This window comes from Halichoerus grypus, chromosome 10, assembly GCF_964656455.1.
Source record: "Halichoerus grypus chromosome 10, mHalGry1.hap1.1, whole genome shotgun sequence".
Classification (NCBI taxonomy): domain Eukaryota; kingdom Metazoa; phylum Chordata; class Mammalia; order Carnivora; family Phocidae; genus Halichoerus; species Halichoerus grypus.
Genome location: NC_135721.1, coordinates 22,743,297 through 22,762,550, shown reverse-complemented (window position 1 = coordinate 22,762,550; position 19,254 = coordinate 22,743,297). Strand labels below are relative to the sequence as shown.

At 41.3% G+C, this 19,254-nt stretch overlaps 1 protein-coding gene across 1 annotated transcript in view; it reads right to left on the bottom strand.

Annotated features, from left to right (window-relative positions):
• WDR43 (WD repeat domain 43) overlaps positions 1 to 12,889 on the bottom strand; it is a 48,293-nt gene extending 35,404 nt beyond the window's left edge. Inside the window, exons 1-3 of the mRNA XM_036113248.2 lie at positions 12,627 to 12,889; positions 4,516 to 4,653; positions 352 to 473 (exon numbers count right to left, since the gene is read on the bottom strand). Of these exons, the coding sequence (XP_035969141.1) occupies positions 352 to 473; positions 4,516 to 4,653; positions 12,627 to 12,851 (485 nt within the window). The 5' untranslated portion in view covers positions 12,852 to 12,889. The remainder of the gene's footprint in view (positions 1 to 351; positions 474 to 4,515; positions 4,654 to 12,626) is intronic.
• Between the last annotated feature and the right edge of the window lie 6,365 nt (positions 12,890 to 19,254).

The following is a 19,254-nucleotide window of genomic DNA, read 5'->3' as shown; positions in this document are numbered from 1 at the left end:
TATCCAAATCTAACCTCTCCTAGAAGGCCCAACTGAAATCTCTTCTCTTCCGCCAGGCCTTGCCAACACTATCCAACTCATTTGACCAGTAATTGCATGGTATCTTATGGTATCTCTTGTGCAATTATTTTACTCTTGTATCATTATTTAACGTTTATGTATTAAAATCTTGCATGCCTGATTTGATTAAAATTCCTTGAAAAGTCTAGTTTAGTATCTACATTCCTCTCTGTGTCCAGTATCAAACTTGACCTACAGCCAAGAACACAGTCTTGATTTGTCCAACTCTAATGCGTTTCCAACAATAACAAGTTACCCCTCCAGTACTATGGAACCATCAACATTACTCACCACTTTACTTTGCATGTCTGTGTATTCCATTCCACAATATGTTTATCATCTGAACAACTATACAAACAGCCATTGTCTTGATGCCACTGTATGCAATTAACCTTGTTGTCATGTCCACCACTCTACAGATTAAAAAAAAAAAAAAGATTAAAAGAAAAAAAACCACGCCTGATATAACATAATTACGCATCCTAGAATCATTACTAACAGTTAACAAAAAAGATAGGCTTTAACCTAACTTAAAACACCCTAACCTATAGCTATCTATTTCCAACATCAAAAATGAGATAAATCATCTATAAATTCATCAAATGTTAACTTTCCCTTCTCTGTTGAAAAAATATACTTCCACATCGTAAGTCAAAGGATGCTAGTTCTAAATACCACTTGCTTTTGACAGGAATGCCAGCACTGGGGCGCCTGGGTGGCTCAGTCGTTAAGCGTCTGCCTTCCGCTCAGGTCATGGTCCCAGGGTCCTGGGATGGAGCCCCTGCATCGGGCTCCCTGCTCCACGGGAAGCCTGCTTCTCCCTCTCCCACTCCCCCTGCTTGTGTTCCCTCTCTCACTGTGTCTCTCTCTCTCTGTCAAATAAATAAATAAATAAATAAGGAATGCCAGCACTAAGACAAGACAGAATACTTCATGTACAGTGGCAAAAGCTTATGACACTTGAGTGAACTAATAAAGTCAAATCTTGGAGTTTAAAGTATTAAGATAAAAATCATGTCTAGTCAAAACTATCTTTGAAAATCACAGTCACTTTTAAAAAAAACTACCAAAACTGGGGCACCTGGGTGGCTCAGTCGGTTAAGCATCTGCCTTCGGCTCAGGCCATGATCTCAGGGTCCTGGGATGGAGCCCTGAATCAGGCTCCCTGCTCAGCAGGGAGTCTGCTTTGCCCTCTGCCTCTGCCCCTCCCCCCGTGCATACTCTCTCTCTGTCTCTCTCAAATAAATAAATAAAACCTTTAAAAAACAAACTACCAAAACTATCTCTCAATAAAGAAACCACTGTTTCGGGGTGCCTGGGTGGCTCAGTCGTTAAGCGTCTGCCTTCGGCTCAGGTCATGATCCCAGGGTCCTGGGATCAAGCCCCGCGTCTGGCTCCCTGCTCAGCAGAGAGCCTGCTTCTCCCTCTCCCTCTGCCTGCTGCTTTGCCTGCTTGTGCTCTCTGTCAAATAAATAAATAAAATCTTAAAAAGAAAAAAAAAGAAAGAAACCACTATTTCTTCAGGTAAACACTAAGTATTTCCTTGTGTTATGGAAGATACCATATGAACAATACTTTAAACATATTCAACATAGCAAGATGCTTGCTCACTCAGCAGCAAACAGGAATGGAGACATCAACTGGGAAAGGGCAAGTTCAACTCTCCCACCCACCACACACACATTCCGGGACAAACTCATTCAGCAGAATAAGGTCCTAAAATAATTTACACTGTGAGCAATTGTGATTTTCACTCTCTCTACTTGAATTCACAGTACAATTAAATGAATACATGAATCACCATCATGTATATATGTAAACTAAGGATAAAACTCAAAATCACTACTCTATTATATAGATTGCTCACTTTTTCTTTAAGATTTTATTTGTCAGAGAGACAGAGAGCGCACAAGCAGGGGGAGTGGCAAAGGGAGAAGCAGGCTTCCCAATGAGCAAGGAGCCCAATGCAGGACTCGATCCCAGGACACTGGGATCATGACCTGAGCTGAAGGAAGACGCTTAACCAACTGAGCCCCCGAGGCATCCCAAGAAAAATACTTCTAAATATTAAGTTCAGCTACTTCCTTTCACTAGTATGAGCTATCCATTCAAAGAACTAAGTCCTATATCATTGACACATACACAAGAACTGAATAAAGGATATAAACATAAATTCCATAGAAAAAATTCAGTAAGAAAATAAAATTTTCAAAGTTAGTAATCCAAGAGATTAAAGCAAAACAAAGTAACATTTTCAGTCTGTCCATCTAGCATTTTGCTTATCAGCATTATAATACCCACACTGGGAAGGTTACAGAAAAAAATGGCACTATCATACATTGCTAGGAGCTATTATACCCATTTGAAAAACAATCTACCAACTGTCCATTCACTCATTCACTTACTCAACAAACATCTGCACAATACCAATTACATGTCAGGCACTGCACTAGGCACTTACAATATACTATTACATCTAAATCCCAAAAAAGCATGCAAGGTAGGTTACAGAATACCCATTTAAGAAATGAGAAGTTCAACTACTTACCCATGACCACATAACTAAAAGGACTCAACCTCAGGACAGAATAGTTCCAAAGCCTGATCCCTTTCCACTTCACCAATCATCCCAACACTCCTTACTCTGACCTTCTTAGTTATTCTTTTAATACATTCATTCCCTGTTAAAGATTAATGTATAATCCCATGAAGTACCAAAATTATCTAAAAAGGAGTTCTAGGTTTCATTAGCATTATGTCCACTGCCACAGTAGCTGAATAAAGCAGCTATCACACTGCTTGGATTGTAGGTACTTGCTCATCACAAAAGACTGATCAAATCAAAGGATGGGCTCCCAACCACAGTAGGGTAAAAGCCTACATGAGGACAATACTCGACTTGGAGGGGAGGGAGGAAGTAAGAGAAATTCCCTTCTTACTATCTATACATCTAAATGCTTTAATTTGTTTTACAGTTGTATTTTTATACTCTTTAACAGGAAAATAAGTAACATACTTTGAAATGCAGATTTAAAATCAGAATTTTTCATCTATCAAATCAGCTGAGCTTTTGTTAATGTTTTTGCTGTTTTAATGGGCATATCCAATGGTGGAAATAATGCTATTGGAATACAGGTACTCTTTCCATTGCTGATACAGAAAATCAAGAAAACTCTTCCAGAAACTATTTGTATACTATACATAAAAAGCCTTAACATTAAAACCCTTTCACTCATTAATTACAGGTCAGTAATTTTGGGAATCCATGTAAACAGCAAACAAAATGTGTAACAACAAAAAATTAGAAAGCACCTTAATGGTCAGTAATAGTTAAATCACCAAGGGACTACCCAATTTAGTGGGATTTTAGGGAGTCATTGAAAATGTTTGTAACTAGTTCCTGACAAACATGAAAATTACTCATGTTGTAACGTAATGGAAAATATCAGGATACAAAATAGATGGACAGAACTCAACTGTATTTCTTAAACATGTACATAAAGAAATACACAATCTTATTAAACATCTCTTGGTGATAGATGTAAGAATAATTTTTTTCCCTTTTCAACATTATGTAGTTCCAAATTATCTATGGAGAATGTTACTTAAAATAGAAAACACTGTTTGATTCATATATACAGAAAGCATTCCTATATAAAGACAGACGTTCAGTGAACACCAAACACATAATGTAATAGACAGTGTCCTAAACAAACTATGCTAAGTTAAATCACTGCCCTGTAGTGCCAAACTCTCACTTTGCTCTGTGATGCCAGGGCTGGGACTCCACAGACCACATCCCTGCTTTGCCAGCCAGATGGCCAGTAGGCTCCACCAAAAAGGGCTGCTAGAGAGAGACAAGGCTGGAAGAGGAATTTGTTCTAGCCTGGCTCCTACTGTGCTCCTTTTGGTAGCAGCTGAACCCAATACGCAATTGTTCCAACACCTGAGGAACTAGGCTCCTCCCCTCCCTTCAAGGACACCAGCAGTCAGTTACGAGCTCTGTCCTCAGAGGTCTGGACCGCAAGCCCATGGGGCCACTCTTCCACCAGAGACAGCAGCAAAGAGAGCAACACCAGCTCCTCAAAGGTTTGAGTTTCAGCAGTTATCCCAACTGCCTCCTTTGTTCCCTAGCCCTAAAGGTGGTGAGCTCTTTCCTGCAGTCACAATTTGAGGTACCTAGAACTCTTTCTACCTTTTATTTTAAATCTAGTCAACAGTTCTTCATATTCTAACCTACAACAAAGATTACATTACCTATTATAGCTATTAACAATATTACTGTTCACAATTTTAAATGTGGGGGCAGAAAAATGCCCCTATAATACAGATCCTATAGCATTATTCGGTTTTGTTTTTAATAAATCTCTAATAATCAGTTTCCCATTTCTTTTATATACAATATACATCCATACACACACACACACACACACACACACACTTATCTGTACTTACTATCAATTTACTGTGTAATTCTCCTTTTACTGTACTGTATAATAAAATACTACCAACTGCTGTACCAAGAGCCAACAAGTCAATCTGGTTACTCGTTCCTATAGCTTCTGATTTCCTTTTTTTCCTCTGGGGACTTTCCTGGGGGGGGAAAAAAAAAAGGTTCATTTTGTATTTCAAACACAAGACATCATTAATGCATAAATGCAAATGCCCACTAACCCACAAATGAAATGTGACCGCTACCAAAAGACACTTAAAGATTGGGGGAAGGAGGGCAGATGACTCACTCTCAAATGCTTTCTTTCTCGCTATTTGGGGAAAAAAAAAAATCACTCCAATGGAAAGAAGAGCTTATAATTCTCCGTCCCTGTCCCCTACCTCTCTGGAAGGAAGGCGACAAATAGGACATGCTCCCAGTATTCTCTTAAAAGGTCCAAGCAGCCTCACTGCTGCTTCCACTTCTCAGAAATGAACCACTCGTGAAAGGTCCAAGTGAAGCCTCCACTCCCAAGCAGAGACTACAGATCCACAGCCAAGCAACCAACACTTCCCCTTTTTCCCTCTTCATCTTCCCTTGTGCTCTAGCTTCATTCTCAGGAAAGGGGACTCACATGTTTTTATAAACACACATTTATTTCAGTCTCAGTCAAAACATAGTTGTAACTAGTAGAGCATACTAGAAGCTGCTCTAGTGTGTGAGAATTAAGGGTTAGTCTGAAAGTTCCATGCAGTCTTGGTGATCCTCATGACAAGAGGCACAAGTTCCAACCCAGTGTCAAATGCCACAAGACTGCTTTGATTTACTTCAAAAACAGAACTAACAGCTGTTAGTCCAAAGACAATCAATGATGACGACTTCAGAGTATTTCATCAAAGTTTACAATGCTGAAAATGTGTAATTTCAGAACTTCTCTTCCATATGATGTTTTTTTTTTTTAATTAAAGTGTGCCAGCCTGTGCTTTAGCAGAAAGCTGAGATACCCATTCTTTTAACATAAAACAGACCACTCACTACCACAGGAAAAAGAACAGCTTCCCAATAGTGCAAGACCTTTGCTCTACAGCACAAAGCAGCAGGCCAAGATACATAAAAATGTGCCCAACCCGAAAACCACCAATGAAAACTATGATGTTACAAGTGTATAAAGAATATCAAGGAGTAGGGGCGCCTGGGTGGCTCAGTCGGTTAAGCGTCTGCCTTCGGCTCCGTTCGTGATCCCAGGGTCCTGGGATTAAGCCCCCCACTGGCTGGGCTCCCTGCTCAGTGGGGAGCCTGCTTCTCCCTCTGCCGGCCGCTCCCCCTGCTTGTGCTGTCTCTCTCTGACAAATAAAATCTTAAAAAAAAAATAAAACCTATTAAAAAAAAGAGTATCAAGGAGTAGATTTATAAAGCATTTTCCGTTTTGTTTTCGTTTAGTTAATCTTATGGAGATGTTACATTTGAAGAATTTTATTCACTTGACACACTTAGTTCAACAAAAACTAAAAAGATTTAACAAAAAATAGTATCTTTTTATATAGAGAAAAAAATACACATTTTGTAAGTTCTAAGAAATATATCTACATTAATAAACCCCAAAGAGGGGCGCCTGGGTGGCTCAGTTGGTTAAGCGACTGCCTTCGGCTCAGGTCATGATCCTGGAGTCCTGGGATCGAGTCCTGCATCGGGCTCCCTGCTCAGCAGGGAGTCTGCTTCTCCCTCTGACCCTCCTCCCTCTCATGCTCTCTGTCTCTCATTCTCTCTCTCTCAAATAAATAAATAAAATCTTTAAAAAAAAAAATAAATAAAATAAACCCCAAAGAGAAGTTACAATTAAAAGCCAAAGTATAAGAAAATATGATGGTCTTATCAGTAACATTTAATTTGCTTGAAACACTGAAACCTTAGCACAAGCAATGTCCTAGATCCCACCTTCAGTTCAGTGACTATCTAAAGCCACCTCTAAATGATCCCACAAGGCAGATGTGGCTTCAGCACAAGGTTATGAACACAAACACCTATTTCAGGCAAGAGCAGTTGGGGAAAGTATACCAACCCCCTACTACACCTCATCAGAAAACTCTTCTCTCAAAGATCCTAGAAATTATTTCTCCAACTCTTGGTTTTCCCAAATCAAGTTAAAATCATCTCACACTGAGGTTTCTAATGTGTGAAACACAGGCTGGTCCAAATATGTGTATGTTTTTCTGCAGATATGAATTTGCATTAAAAAGCACAAAAAGGGGTGCTTGGCTGGCTGAGTCAGGAAAGCATGCAACTCTTGATCTTGGGTTATGAGTCCAAGACCCACACTGGGTGTAGAAATTTCTTAACAAAATTTAAAAAAATTAAAAAATAAAAAGCACCAAGAAATTTTAGATATTAATCCTTAACATATTCAAACCCTAATTTCCCTATCAACAAAATCTGTGTATTTCGGGAGAAGCAAGCAGAGGCAAGTGGAGGAGCATCCACAGAACTTATGCCCAATTTTGAGGATCAGTGGTCTAAGCCTAAATAATAACACAATTAATGCATCTCAAAGAACTACTGACTCATGCATATTTTCTCAGAGCTGGACGACCTTTTTTAAAAATCACTTCCCAGTTAGCAGGATGAGCATGTCTGAACAGGTCAACCAGATAAGTTTATATAAGCAATGTGCATTTTAGTAAAATCTATTTTAAATATTACCCCGTCACCAAATAGTTCTGAAACCAAGAATTTAGTGCTGATGATTATAGATTTTGACAGACCTTTGTCAGCATTTTCTTTCTGAACCTGTTGCTCCTGTGATCAGAAACTTCAATGACTCCCCAGAGAAGACTAAATCAATACAAGCAACTCTCTGGTATTCAAAAGCATCTGCAATTTGCGTCCAGACCACCCTTTTCCAACCTTATTTCCAATTCCATCTTTATATTACACTCTAATCACTAACACTTTCCCATTTTGCTTCTGCTTTTCCCTCAACTTGGAGGGGTCTTTTCCTGCTCACCTCAATTTTCTTTTGGTTAAAAATCTATCCATGCTTCAGGGTCCACCCCAACTCTCATCTCCCAACAAAAACCTCTTCTCTTTTTATTTAAAGACTTTATTTATTTATTTGAGAGACAGCGCATTGGGCGGGGGGGCCGTGTTGGCACAGGGAGAAGCAGACCCCCACTTAGCAGGGAGCCCAGTGCAGGGCTCTATCCCAGGACCCTGGGATCATGACCTGAGCTGAAGGCAGACGCTCAACCGACTGAGCCACCCAGGCGCCCCCTCTTCTTTCTCTTAAGGCACACATCATACTGCACTCTGCATTACAGACACGGTATATCTGAATTATCCACTTCTTTTTTTTTTTTTTTTTTTTTATTTATTCATGAGAGTCAGAGAGAGAGAGGGAGAGGCAGAGGCAGAGGGAGAAGCAGGCTCCCCGCCTAGCAGGGAGCCCGATGCGGGACTCGATCCCAGGGCCCTGGGATCATGACCTGAGCTGAAGGCAGACGTTTAACCATCTGAGCCACCCAGGCGCCCCCTGAATTATCCACTTCTTCCTTGATGTGTCTCAGTCATACTCAGTTTTACTTCCTCTGAAGTACCTAGCACAAGATCAAGTGCATACTCACTATACACATAAGTACATAAAATAATGAAAAGGGTAGGCTAAAACTTGAGTTCATATCTGTGACTGAAAAACTGGAGTTTCTAGAGGTACCAGGAGTGAAGACACAAAAAAATGTGATTTCTTGAAGAGTCTTTTTCAGTGTGAAAGTCTGACTAGGCTAAGCAATAAAGAGTAGCACCAGTCTGAAAAAGTTTATCAGCATTTGATCCAGAAGGCAATCAGAAGGCTGATTGACAGTCTCAAGGGGCTAAGTGCATGATTTACAAAAGCAAGACACAGGGCAGATGTGGTGAAGAGAGAGAGGAAAAAAAGGGCATCCAAGTGATGAGAAGTCTGAATTTGATCAATTAAGCAATGACTTTTTAGACTGAGATCCCAGAGTAAGGAAAGTTTACGTGGAGAGCTAGTACACACAATCATAAAAATATATGTATATATAATTGAAACAAGCTCCACAAAAAACTTATCCTTTCCCATGCAAAATACACTCATTTTTTTAACTCTATCACAACCCACTAAAGCGGTTTCATAATCCACTAATGGATCAAAACCTACTTTTGAAAAATCCTGACCTCTAGACACTGAAAATTATGCCAAAGTTTCAAGTTTCATTCTGCAATTAGTCTCATATGCCTTTTCTTCGCCTACCTTACTGTCACCTCTTTGGCAAACGTTTAAGTTTCACGGATAACAATGAACAAAATGTGTGCATTTTACATGTCATTTACATATTTATATCAAAAACAATCAAATTTTAATAACCAGGAACTTCTATTCCTGCCAGCAGGATCTAATCTGCAAACTTTTCCTTGTTTTGAAGTTTAAATACTGGAGAGACCCTAAGATACAGCATCATACATTCAGGAACACAACCAGACCGTACCACATCTCCAAGGGATGGGAATGGGGAACTCAACTCAGTTTCTTCCTAGAAACATTTTTTTTTTTTTTTTGAGTAAAGTGATAGCAGTTTATTAAGTGAAGACACAGAAAAAGCTCTCAAGAATGAGAGGGGTCCCGACAGGGTCGCCCCTTCCTAGAAACATTCTTAATGCTACTGTGCTTGCCCTGTCTTATGGCTGAAGCACCATGTGCTTCGTTTAACAAGAACTAAGCTGTGTGAGGTCAGTTTAACTGCAGTAACAGCAAAGCAGCATAAATACATGAACTGTGGTAGCTGATGGTAGACAAGGTCTGTTTCTTCAGGGCTGTACACCAGCTAGGGAAGGAAAAATAGAAAAGTTGAGAGAGATTTTAGGGGGCAATGAAATAGCAGGGTCAGTTACAAGGTGGGGCTCAGGTACTTACTTTGCAGTTTTGGCATATCATTTAACAGCTCAGCCTCAGTTTACACACACAAACATGATGAGCTTTAAAAACAGCATCCACCTATAGTCCATCAATGTGTCTCCTTGCACTTTTCTTATCATTACAGGTCCTCTTGCCCCAGGTTCCATTAACCAACTGAAATGCTCGCTATATAATATATTCAAAAACCTTCCAAAAACTACTGTGGCATAAATGTGAAGTATTATAATCGTTCTTGACCAAGAACAACAAACAGCAATATGATTTTTCTAAACATTTAGGAACTACTATTTTAACGCTTATTACCCAAGTAACCCAGCACCAACTCATTTTTCTCCACTCACAGGAGTAATATCACCAAACTTTGTCCTTGGGTGGCAAATTGCCAATTACTGAACCAGATACAGGATACTCTTACAAAATGATTTACACTGAGCAATGTAGCAGTAAATGATAAAATGAGCCCACAGAGAATGCTCACTGAATCACTCAATAATAACAACTAATATTTACTGAGCACTTACTACACCAGTCATATACACTGCCTCATTTAATTCTCTGAGGACCCTGAAAGGTGGGTAGCATAAGCTCTACTTCATGTTTGAGTAACAAAAATCTTAAGGTGTTGGGAACACACGCTTCATAATAATATCCTTTCTAAGACTCATACTCTAATCCTCAAAGATGTAAAATAAAAAGGTTTAATAAAATCAGAGCATCTTAAAACTTCAGTGGCAAGGATCCTAACCCAGGGACCTGGGAGCAGAGACTGAGCAGCTACTACATATCACTCTTCATCTTCTAGCTTTAAAAAAATAACATGACTTTATAATTTTATCCCGTAATATATGTGCACATTTAAGAGAACCACTTCTCCCTCTAATCTTCAAGTAAAATTGATGCTCTAGGTGGACACATCGCCAGTATGAGGACCGAATGTCCTCCTTACATTCCTCCCGGCTCTCAATTCTGTGACTCAAGATCTAGGGTTACAGTGTAAGAACAGCGGACCAGGAGTCAGAGGACCTCGATTCTAATGGTCACAGTCTCTTTATTGGTTACTAAAGCTTTGGTGAAGTCACTTGGAACTTCCTTAGTTCTGATTCTCAGTTTTTAAAAAAATTTTATTTCAGGACACTTCATAGAGCTGTGTGGCTAAAATGAAAACACACAGATAAAAAGATACTGAAACCTATACAAACTTTTTTTAAGTAGCCAAACTCTCACTTTTCAATGAGGCCCTCCAAATTAGTGACTTGCTCAATGTGACAAAAGCAATTTGAGTTGAGTCCTGGATATGAAACCAAATCTAGATATTTTTCTACTATTTCAGACTGGTATACATAATCCAAAACTATGATTTTCAACAGGAAATTTAAGATCAGGCCAAAGTTTTATTCTTGAGGCATATAATGTGACTTAAGTCAACAGAAAAGCAAAGGGGAGGGGGGCAACAAATTTTTGCTAGCCTATTATTAACTATTATTTGTTGTAGATAATGGACAACAAAGCTCTAAATACCTGAGTTCTAGTCCTGGTTCTATTTTTGGTTTTTATGCAAGCTGCCTAATTTTCCAGAGTCTTAGTTTCTTTTTCACAAACAAGGCAAAAAGTTAGTCTTTATCTACCTTCCAGGACTAACCATACAAATCCAAGATATTAATAACAATACTTGCAGCACTTACATACACTAATCTAAATGTTTCTGCATTACTAAACATGTTCACCTTCACAACCACTCTGAGGTGGGTACTATTACCCCTGTTTTACAAACGAGGAACGAGAAGCACAATCACCACTATGAAGCCAAACCTAGATTCAAACGTAAGCAGGAGAGCTTGGATCCATGCATCTAATCATTGCTCCACGTTTTCCCTCAGCATCACTATTATCATCTCTTTACACAACTGTTAAATAGAAACAGAGAACAACTTTAAAAAGGGAAAATATGCAGACTGCTGTAACTTTAACAATGACAACTATGATTTTTTTTAAAGTCCAAGTTCGCCTTGACTTAAGAGCCCGGATAAAGGTTTCTTTTATTTATCAACTAAAGTCACTTCATCTAGAAACTAAGAGACTCTATTTTAAGATCTGAAAAATACCTAAACATACTCCCCCAAAGCATAGTTAGATGTACCCCTACTTTCAACTTAAAAATTTAGCAGAGAGTCCCCCCACGGTAGTCATGATGGAGTTAAAAATCTGTCTTAAATACTAGCTTTTGAAGTTTTACACACAGTGTCATCTAAACACTCACGATACCTGACGCTTCCAAACCACATTAGACTGATTCGATTTGACTACGGTATACCTGCAGTACCCACATGCACGTGAGTTGGGACAGACGTGGTGGGAAGACTCAACAGTGAATGACATCTTACCTGAGATGAGGCCCTAACAGAAAAGCCTTCCCTAACTCGGCAATGTCCCCTCTAAGAAATACTTCACCTGGATTCACATTCATTACATTAAGCCGGCTACTTCACTTTACCTCCACAACCTAATGCAGACTTCAGACTTGGTTAAAAGAGGGTGTATAAACGGGAACTGAGCAGATGTTTTAAAAAAGAAAAAAAAAAAAAGGCATGAAGTTTCAAATGACTGAGAATGGAAACGAGCCTGGGAAAGTTAAGAGTTTGAAGAGTGAGAGTACCACACACTGGACGTGGAAGAGAACACGTGGTGAGCCTGCTGCACCCAAGGGTTCGGGGGTGGGGGGGGTTGTCCGGAAGCAAGGAAATAGACTTACTCATTCCAATCTCCTAAGGCAAAGCCGATGAGCTAGAGAAATCGGAAAAGAGTACTACAGCCCCAAGGAGGGGCTCTGTCAAAATCCAGGACGTTGAAGAGCACATGTTGCTGCGCGAGGCTTGGCAGAAGGAAGCCGCCCCGGGGAACTGGGGGCCTACGCGAACATGGCGGCCCCGGCGACAGCCGGGCGCGGGGCGCAGACCGCATGGAGCCAGTCGGTAGCGCTCCAGTCTACGGCCCGTCCAATCGGGCCGCGCCCTCTTTCGCTACTCTGCGGGCAGGCCGCACGCGGGACTGGCGAAGTGGACCGAGTCCGCGCCGCCGCCGCACTCCGTGCCTCCTCACCCCGGGCCTCGGAGGGCCGCGCGAGATGCCCGGCCACGCGCCGTCGGACGGCGGGTGCGCTAAGGCCGAGCCCGGGCGGACGCCCGCCCCCCGCCGTCCCGCCTGCTTTACCTTGGCCTGCAGCCGCGCTGGCGCCCAGGCCAGGCAGGTGCAGGTACCGCTGAGGTGCGCGGAAGGCACGTACTCTTGGTGCAGCCTATTGTTGGCTGTCTCCCACACTCGCAACTGACCGTCGGCAGACGCCAAAGCGAAGTATGCCTGGTTCAGCGGAGAGAAGGCGCAAGGAACCCCTGCCGGGGACAGGGGGTCCGCAACACCACCGCCACCCGCCGCCATTGCTGCCCTGGCTCCGCGGCAGCCACGTGTTCGCCTGTGCGCATGCGCACCGGCGTGGGGCGGGGCCTGGAGGGAGGAAGTGGGGCGGAGGGAGAGCAGAGAGCCGAGGGAGTGGCTCGTCGCGTCTCTAGCAAGCGTTGGGCGGGCCCAGCCTGTGGACGGTGGCCCGGAGGGCCCAATGCTAATTTGTACTGGTTGGGGGAGGGGACATGTGGAGTGATGTGACTGCCTACTGGAGAGGAGGCCCGTTCCTTTAAAAAAAAAAAAAAAAAGGAAGAAAAAGGTTTGGGTTTGTTTTTTTGTTTTTTTTTAATAACATGATTGAACTGAATGTTTAAAAGACATAATCACTTATAACTCCATGACTGTAGTAACTGTTTTCATTTTTTCTTATCCACTTGCAGGCTATAATCACGTATACATATAACAATTTATTCAGTCATAGTGTGAAAGTAACGGTGGGATCTGCTATCCGCTCCCTTATTTCGTCAGGATTAATCCCATGTTACTACATCAAATAGACAATTCGTAATGACGGCATAGTATTTCACCAAATCTATGCATTGTGATTCAAGAAATGCCAGATTAATATTATTCAGCCCACAGTTTATTGCCCAGCAGGAAAGACAAAAAACACCCTCGGGGATATGGGGAGACTGAAGCTTTTACAGCAAGGGGGTGCCACGGTAACATTTGCGTTTTAAATTATTTGTAATGACAACCATCTACATTTTTTAAAGGCCTCCTGGACTCCATGGAGATGGTGGTAAAGGGGCAAGAAGGAAAACCGACACAATATAGGACAGTGCTGGGTCAGACTCAGATGAAAACAGTAAAGGTGGGGAGAAGTGCCCAGATTTCGGATAGAATCTGAAGTTAGAGTCAACAGGGCTTGCTAAATGATTGCAAAGGGTGAGAAAAAAACAAGTGAAGGACCTCCAGGGTCTGAGCAAACTAGTGAATGGTAATTCCATCAACTAGATTGGGTAAATGGGTTTGGTTGGAGTGGAAATCAAGAATTCTGTTTTGGACAGTTAAGTATGATATGTCTACTGTACTTCCAAATAGAGTTGTTCACTGGGAGTTGGCTACAGGAGAAGATCACACAGATATAAGTTTGGATGCACTAGCATACAGATGCTATTTGAAACTGCGGGACTAGTCAGATCATGTTGGGTGCAAGTATGGATAGAAAAGAAAACTTAGCCCCAAACTGTGCAATCTTTAGAGGTCAGGAGGAGGAGGAAGATCCAGCAAAGAAGATTAAGAATGGGTAAGATGAAAGCCCAGGAGACTGAGATGTCCTTGAAACCAAATCTTTATAAGGATTTAGGAAGCAAGACTTGATCAAAGCCATGTCAAATGCTGGAAGATGAAGACTGAGCATGAACCAGGATTTGGCAAGATCAAGGTCATAGGTGACTCTTGAAAAGCATTTCAGGGGCACCTGACTGGCTCAGAAGATAGAGCATGCAACTCTTGATCCCAGGGTTATGAGTTCAAGTCCCACGCTGGGTATGGAGATTATTTAAAAATAAAATCTTAAAAACACACACGCACACAAAAAGCAAAACAAAAGCATTTGGGGTGGGGGACCTACTATAGAGAGCAAAAGAGAAAAAGGGATGTGAGAAAGTACAGAAAAGGGATTTTCAGAAAAGTTTTCAAGGATTTTTGTTATAAAGGAGCATATATGAGTCTGAAGAAAAGTCTGAGCTAGAGTTATAAATTAGTCATAAATATACAAATAATACAAGCTTATTGTGCACTCACTGTATGTCTGGTACTGTTCTCAGTGTTTTATGTACATTAATCCATTTAGTCCTGTGAAAAGTCACAGCTACCTATTATGACTCTTATCCACTTTAAATTCATGGTCGCAAACTTCACGTGGGAAGTCAATGCTGCCAAGTTATCGGTTGTTCCCTGGTCCATTCATACTTCCATTCTTCTCCTAGATACTGATTCATCTCTTTCTTTTCCTACCACTTCAAACCTATCCCTCCCTACTTGCTCTCAGTGAATGACTTTGCTTCCTATTTCTTGAGAAAATAGAAGGAATCATAAGAGAACTTCCACAAGCTTCCAGTACCATGAACTCTAACCAACCTGTGCTCCATCACTCCTGGCACTACGGATGGATTGCCCATGCTCCTAGAAGAGGCCACCCCTCCACATAAGTTCTAGATCCCATTATTCAAAAAAGTCTTTCCTCTCTCTACTAGCATCAATTTTACTTCTCAGCTTAATCCTTCTCATCAACACATAAACATACTGTTATTTCTTTCTTCCTAAAAAATAAAATTTCCCTTACCTTACTTCCCCCTACGGTCACTGTCCCAATCTTTTCTTTCCTTAAAAAAAAAAGGTAGTCTAATTTTCTTAATCTCTCTCCTCTAATTTCTCTCCTCCAATGGGACTTTCATCCCAATCCACCACTACACCAAAATTCTCAGTAAGGCCACCAGTTACCTCCATATTGCTAAATATGTGTCCATTCTAAGTCTGCATCTCATGTGACCTGTCATTAGCATGCTTGTCTTCCATGCCATCACACCCTCCTGGCTTCCCTCTTACTTCTCTGCCTCCTCTTCTCAGTCTTCTCTCTTGGATCTTATCTCTCACTCTCTAACATCAGGGTGCCTTAGGGCACTTCTTTACCTGGGCATGTGACTTTCCAGAATAAAGATTACATTTTCCAGCTTTCTTTGCAAACTGTGAGGCCATATGACTACGAGCCAGTACAAAAATGTCCTTAAAGTGACAGGGTATGCTATTCGTCATTGCTTTTTTCTTCTTAATTCCTGGAACTCAAATGTGATGGCCAAAAGCTAGAACATCCATGACGGACCTTGAGGAGAAAACATGCTGAGAATAGCAGAGCAGCAAGATAGAAGGAACTAGAGACTCTGAAGCATCATATACGTCCTGGACCAACGCCTTGGACCTCTTTTATACAAGAGAAAATAAACTTCCCTCTTGTTTAAACTACAGTATTTTGGGTTATGTTACATGCAGCTAAACCAAACTGTGCTCATTTTTTTATATCCTTTGCCTCAGTTGGTGATACCACCAGCCATCCAGTTAGCCCCTGGAGAAAGCCAGAAATCAGGCCTGTTTATTAACCAATCCCACATCTCACTTCTGCCCAAACATATAGGCACACCTGATCAATCATCAGATTCTGTTTTATCTCTTAAATAATTCTCTATTCAATTTCCTCACCTCCATCCAATTTTACCACCTCTGTTCTTTTTTCTTTGGGGGGGGTCCTTTTTTATTTAAATTCAATTAATTAACATATAGTGTATTATTAGTTTCAGAGGTAGAGTTCAGTGATTCATCAGTTGCATACAACACCCAGTGCTCATTCCATCACGTGCCCTCCTTCGTGCCCATCACCCAGTTATCCCAGCCCCCACAACTCCCCTCCAACAACCCTCAGTTTCTTTCCTATGCTTAAGAGTCTCTTATTGTTTTTCTCCCTCTCTGATTTCATCTTGTTTTATTCTTCCCAGGTTTGTTTTTTTTTTACTAACCAGAATCATGCTGTATGTATTGTTCTTTGATGTGCTTGTTGGAGATGTTCTCAGACTAGCACACTCCTTTTATCCATTCTAAATTCCACAGAAATAGTGTCACTGTTTGGGTTGCTTCGTTCTGCTGTTATAATTATGCCCACTTTTGTGCACAAACTTGAGCACAGGGGCTGGAATTTGAGGGGAAGAGTGCCAGTTTGAGCCCTTGGCAATCTGAGGTGAAGGCATGTTGACTTGGCATTGAGCAGGTGGCAGGCCATGCATGCTGACTCGGGCAGAAGGGTGGCTGGACTGTGAATTTGGGACCCACAGGCTGATGGCATTGTGTGTGATGGGGACGTGGCTGGTTTTGCTTTTAAATTTTGTTTTTCTGGGAAACTCGATCTCTCCTTCTATTCTAAATGAAAGCCTTGCTGGATATTCTTGGCTGTAGATTTTTTTTCCTTTTAGCAGTTGGAATTGATCATGCCAGTTCCTTCTGGCCTGCAGAGTTTCTACTGAAAAACCCACTGATAGCTGTATGGGGTTTCCCTTGTATGTCACTGCTTTCCTTTCTCTTACTGCTTTTAAAAGTCTCTCTTTATCACTACTTTTGGCCATCTTATTTACTTTGTGTCTTGGTGCAGAACTCTTTGGGTTGGTTTTGTTGGGGGCTCTCTGTGCCTCCTGGATCTAGATTTCTCTTTCCTTCCCCAGATTCAGGAAGTTTTTAGCTATTATTTCTTCAGACAAATCTTCAGCCCTCTTTTCTCGCTCTTCTCCTTCTGGGATCCCTGTCGTGCGACTGTTATGCTTGACAATGTTGCTGAGTTCCCTGGGTCTATTCTCATTTTGCGTATTTTTTCCCCTTCTCATCTGCTCAGCTTGATTACTTTCCATGACTCTGTCCTCCAGACAGCAGATCCATTCAACTTCCTCTTGTTTGCTATTTATTCCAGGTGGTCTATTTTTATTTCCATTTAGTGAGTCCAATAGCTCTAGTTGGTTCTTTTTTATGTCTCCTATCTCTTGGTAGAGGGTCTCATGGAGGGCCTGCACTCCTTTCTCAATTCTAGCAAGTCTCTTTATGAGCATTACTTTAAATTCGCTATCAGACATATTACTTATCTCCATTTCGCTTAGGTCTCCTGCTCTGATTTTGTTCTTTCATTTGGGACATATTCCTCTGTCTCTTCATTCTGTCTACCACCTCTCTTCTTATTTGAGCCTTATCTCTCTCACTGGAACTGCCACCAATACTTGTATTGGATTCCCTTTCTCCATGCTGGTCTGGTGGTATGATCTTTGTAAATTATTAATCTGACCACGCCACTTCTCTACTTAAAATCCTTCACAGGGGCGCCTGGGTGGCACAGTCGGTTAAGTGTATGACTCTTGGCTTTAGCTCAGGTCCTGATTTCAGGGTCCTGAGATCATGTCCCACATTGGACTCCACACTCAGCGAGGAGTCTGCTTAAGACTCTCTCTCCCTCTGCCCCTCCCCACCATGCTCTCAGTCTCTCTCTAAAATAAATAAAGAAATCTTTAAAAAAAAAAAAAAAACAGGGGCGCCTGGGTGGCTCAGTCATTAAGCGTCTGCCTTCGGCTCAGGTCATGATCCCAGGGTCCTGGGATCGAGCCCCGCATCGGGCTCCCTGCTCGGCAGGAAGCCTGCTTCTCCCTCTCCCACTCCCCCTGCTTGTGTTCCCTCTCTCACTATGTCTCTTGCTGTCAAATAAATAAAATCTTTAAAAAAATAAAATAAAATAAAATAAAAAAAACACCTTCACAAAGCCTGCTAGCACCTATAGAAGAAATGCTATGCTGTTTAATATATTACAAAACAATCTGTAATCTGGTCCCTGTCAGCCTCCCCAGCAACATCACTCATTAGACCCTCATCTGCTTCTGGTTTCCTGCCCTTATCATCCTTGTTATGGGTCCTGCTCTTTTGCTCTGCCTATAATTTAGGCTCATCCAGTCCTCTCTCTGCCCCAATTCCAGCTCTTCATCAAACTTACCAACAATTCGGGGCACCTGGGTGGCTCAGTCGGTTAAGCGGCTGACTTCGGCTCAGGTCATGATCCCAGGGTCCAGGGATCAAGCTCTGCATCGGGCTCCCTGCTCAGTGGAGAGCCTGCTTCTTCCTCTCCCTTTGCCTGCCGCTCTACCTACTTGTGCTCTCTATCTCTCTGTCAAATAAATAAATAAAATCTTTAAAAAAAAAAAACCTTACTAACAATTCAACTTTTTTTTTAAATTTTATTATGTTATGTTAGTCACCATACAATACATCATTGGTTTTTGATGTGGTGATCCACGATCCATTGTTTTCATATAACACCCAGTGCTCCATGCAGTATGTGCCCTCCTTAATACCCATCACCGGGCTAACCAATCCCCCCTACTCCCTCCCCTCTAAAACCCTGTTTGTTTCTCAGAGTCCATAGTCTCTCATGGTTCATCTCTCCCTCCAATTCCGCCCCCCATTTTTCCCTTCCTTCTCCTAATGTCCTCCATGCTATTCCTTATGTTCCACAAATAAGTGAAACCATATGATAATTGACTTTCTCTGCTTGACTCATTTCACTTAGCATAATCTCCTCCAGTCCCATTCATGTTGATGTAAAAGTTGGGTAACAATTCAACTTTTAACTAATTCTTTTTATCCTAAAAAGTGATAGATCCTACAATCTTTAATCCTTAACAAAACATTTGCAAATCAAATCAGCAATATATAAAAAAAGATTCAATACCATGATCAAATGGGATTTATCCCAGGAATGCAAGTTTGGTTTAACATTCAAAATTCAAAAATTGTAACATACCATGTTAATGGAATAAAGGACTAAAAATGCATGATAATCTTGAAAGATAAAGAAAAA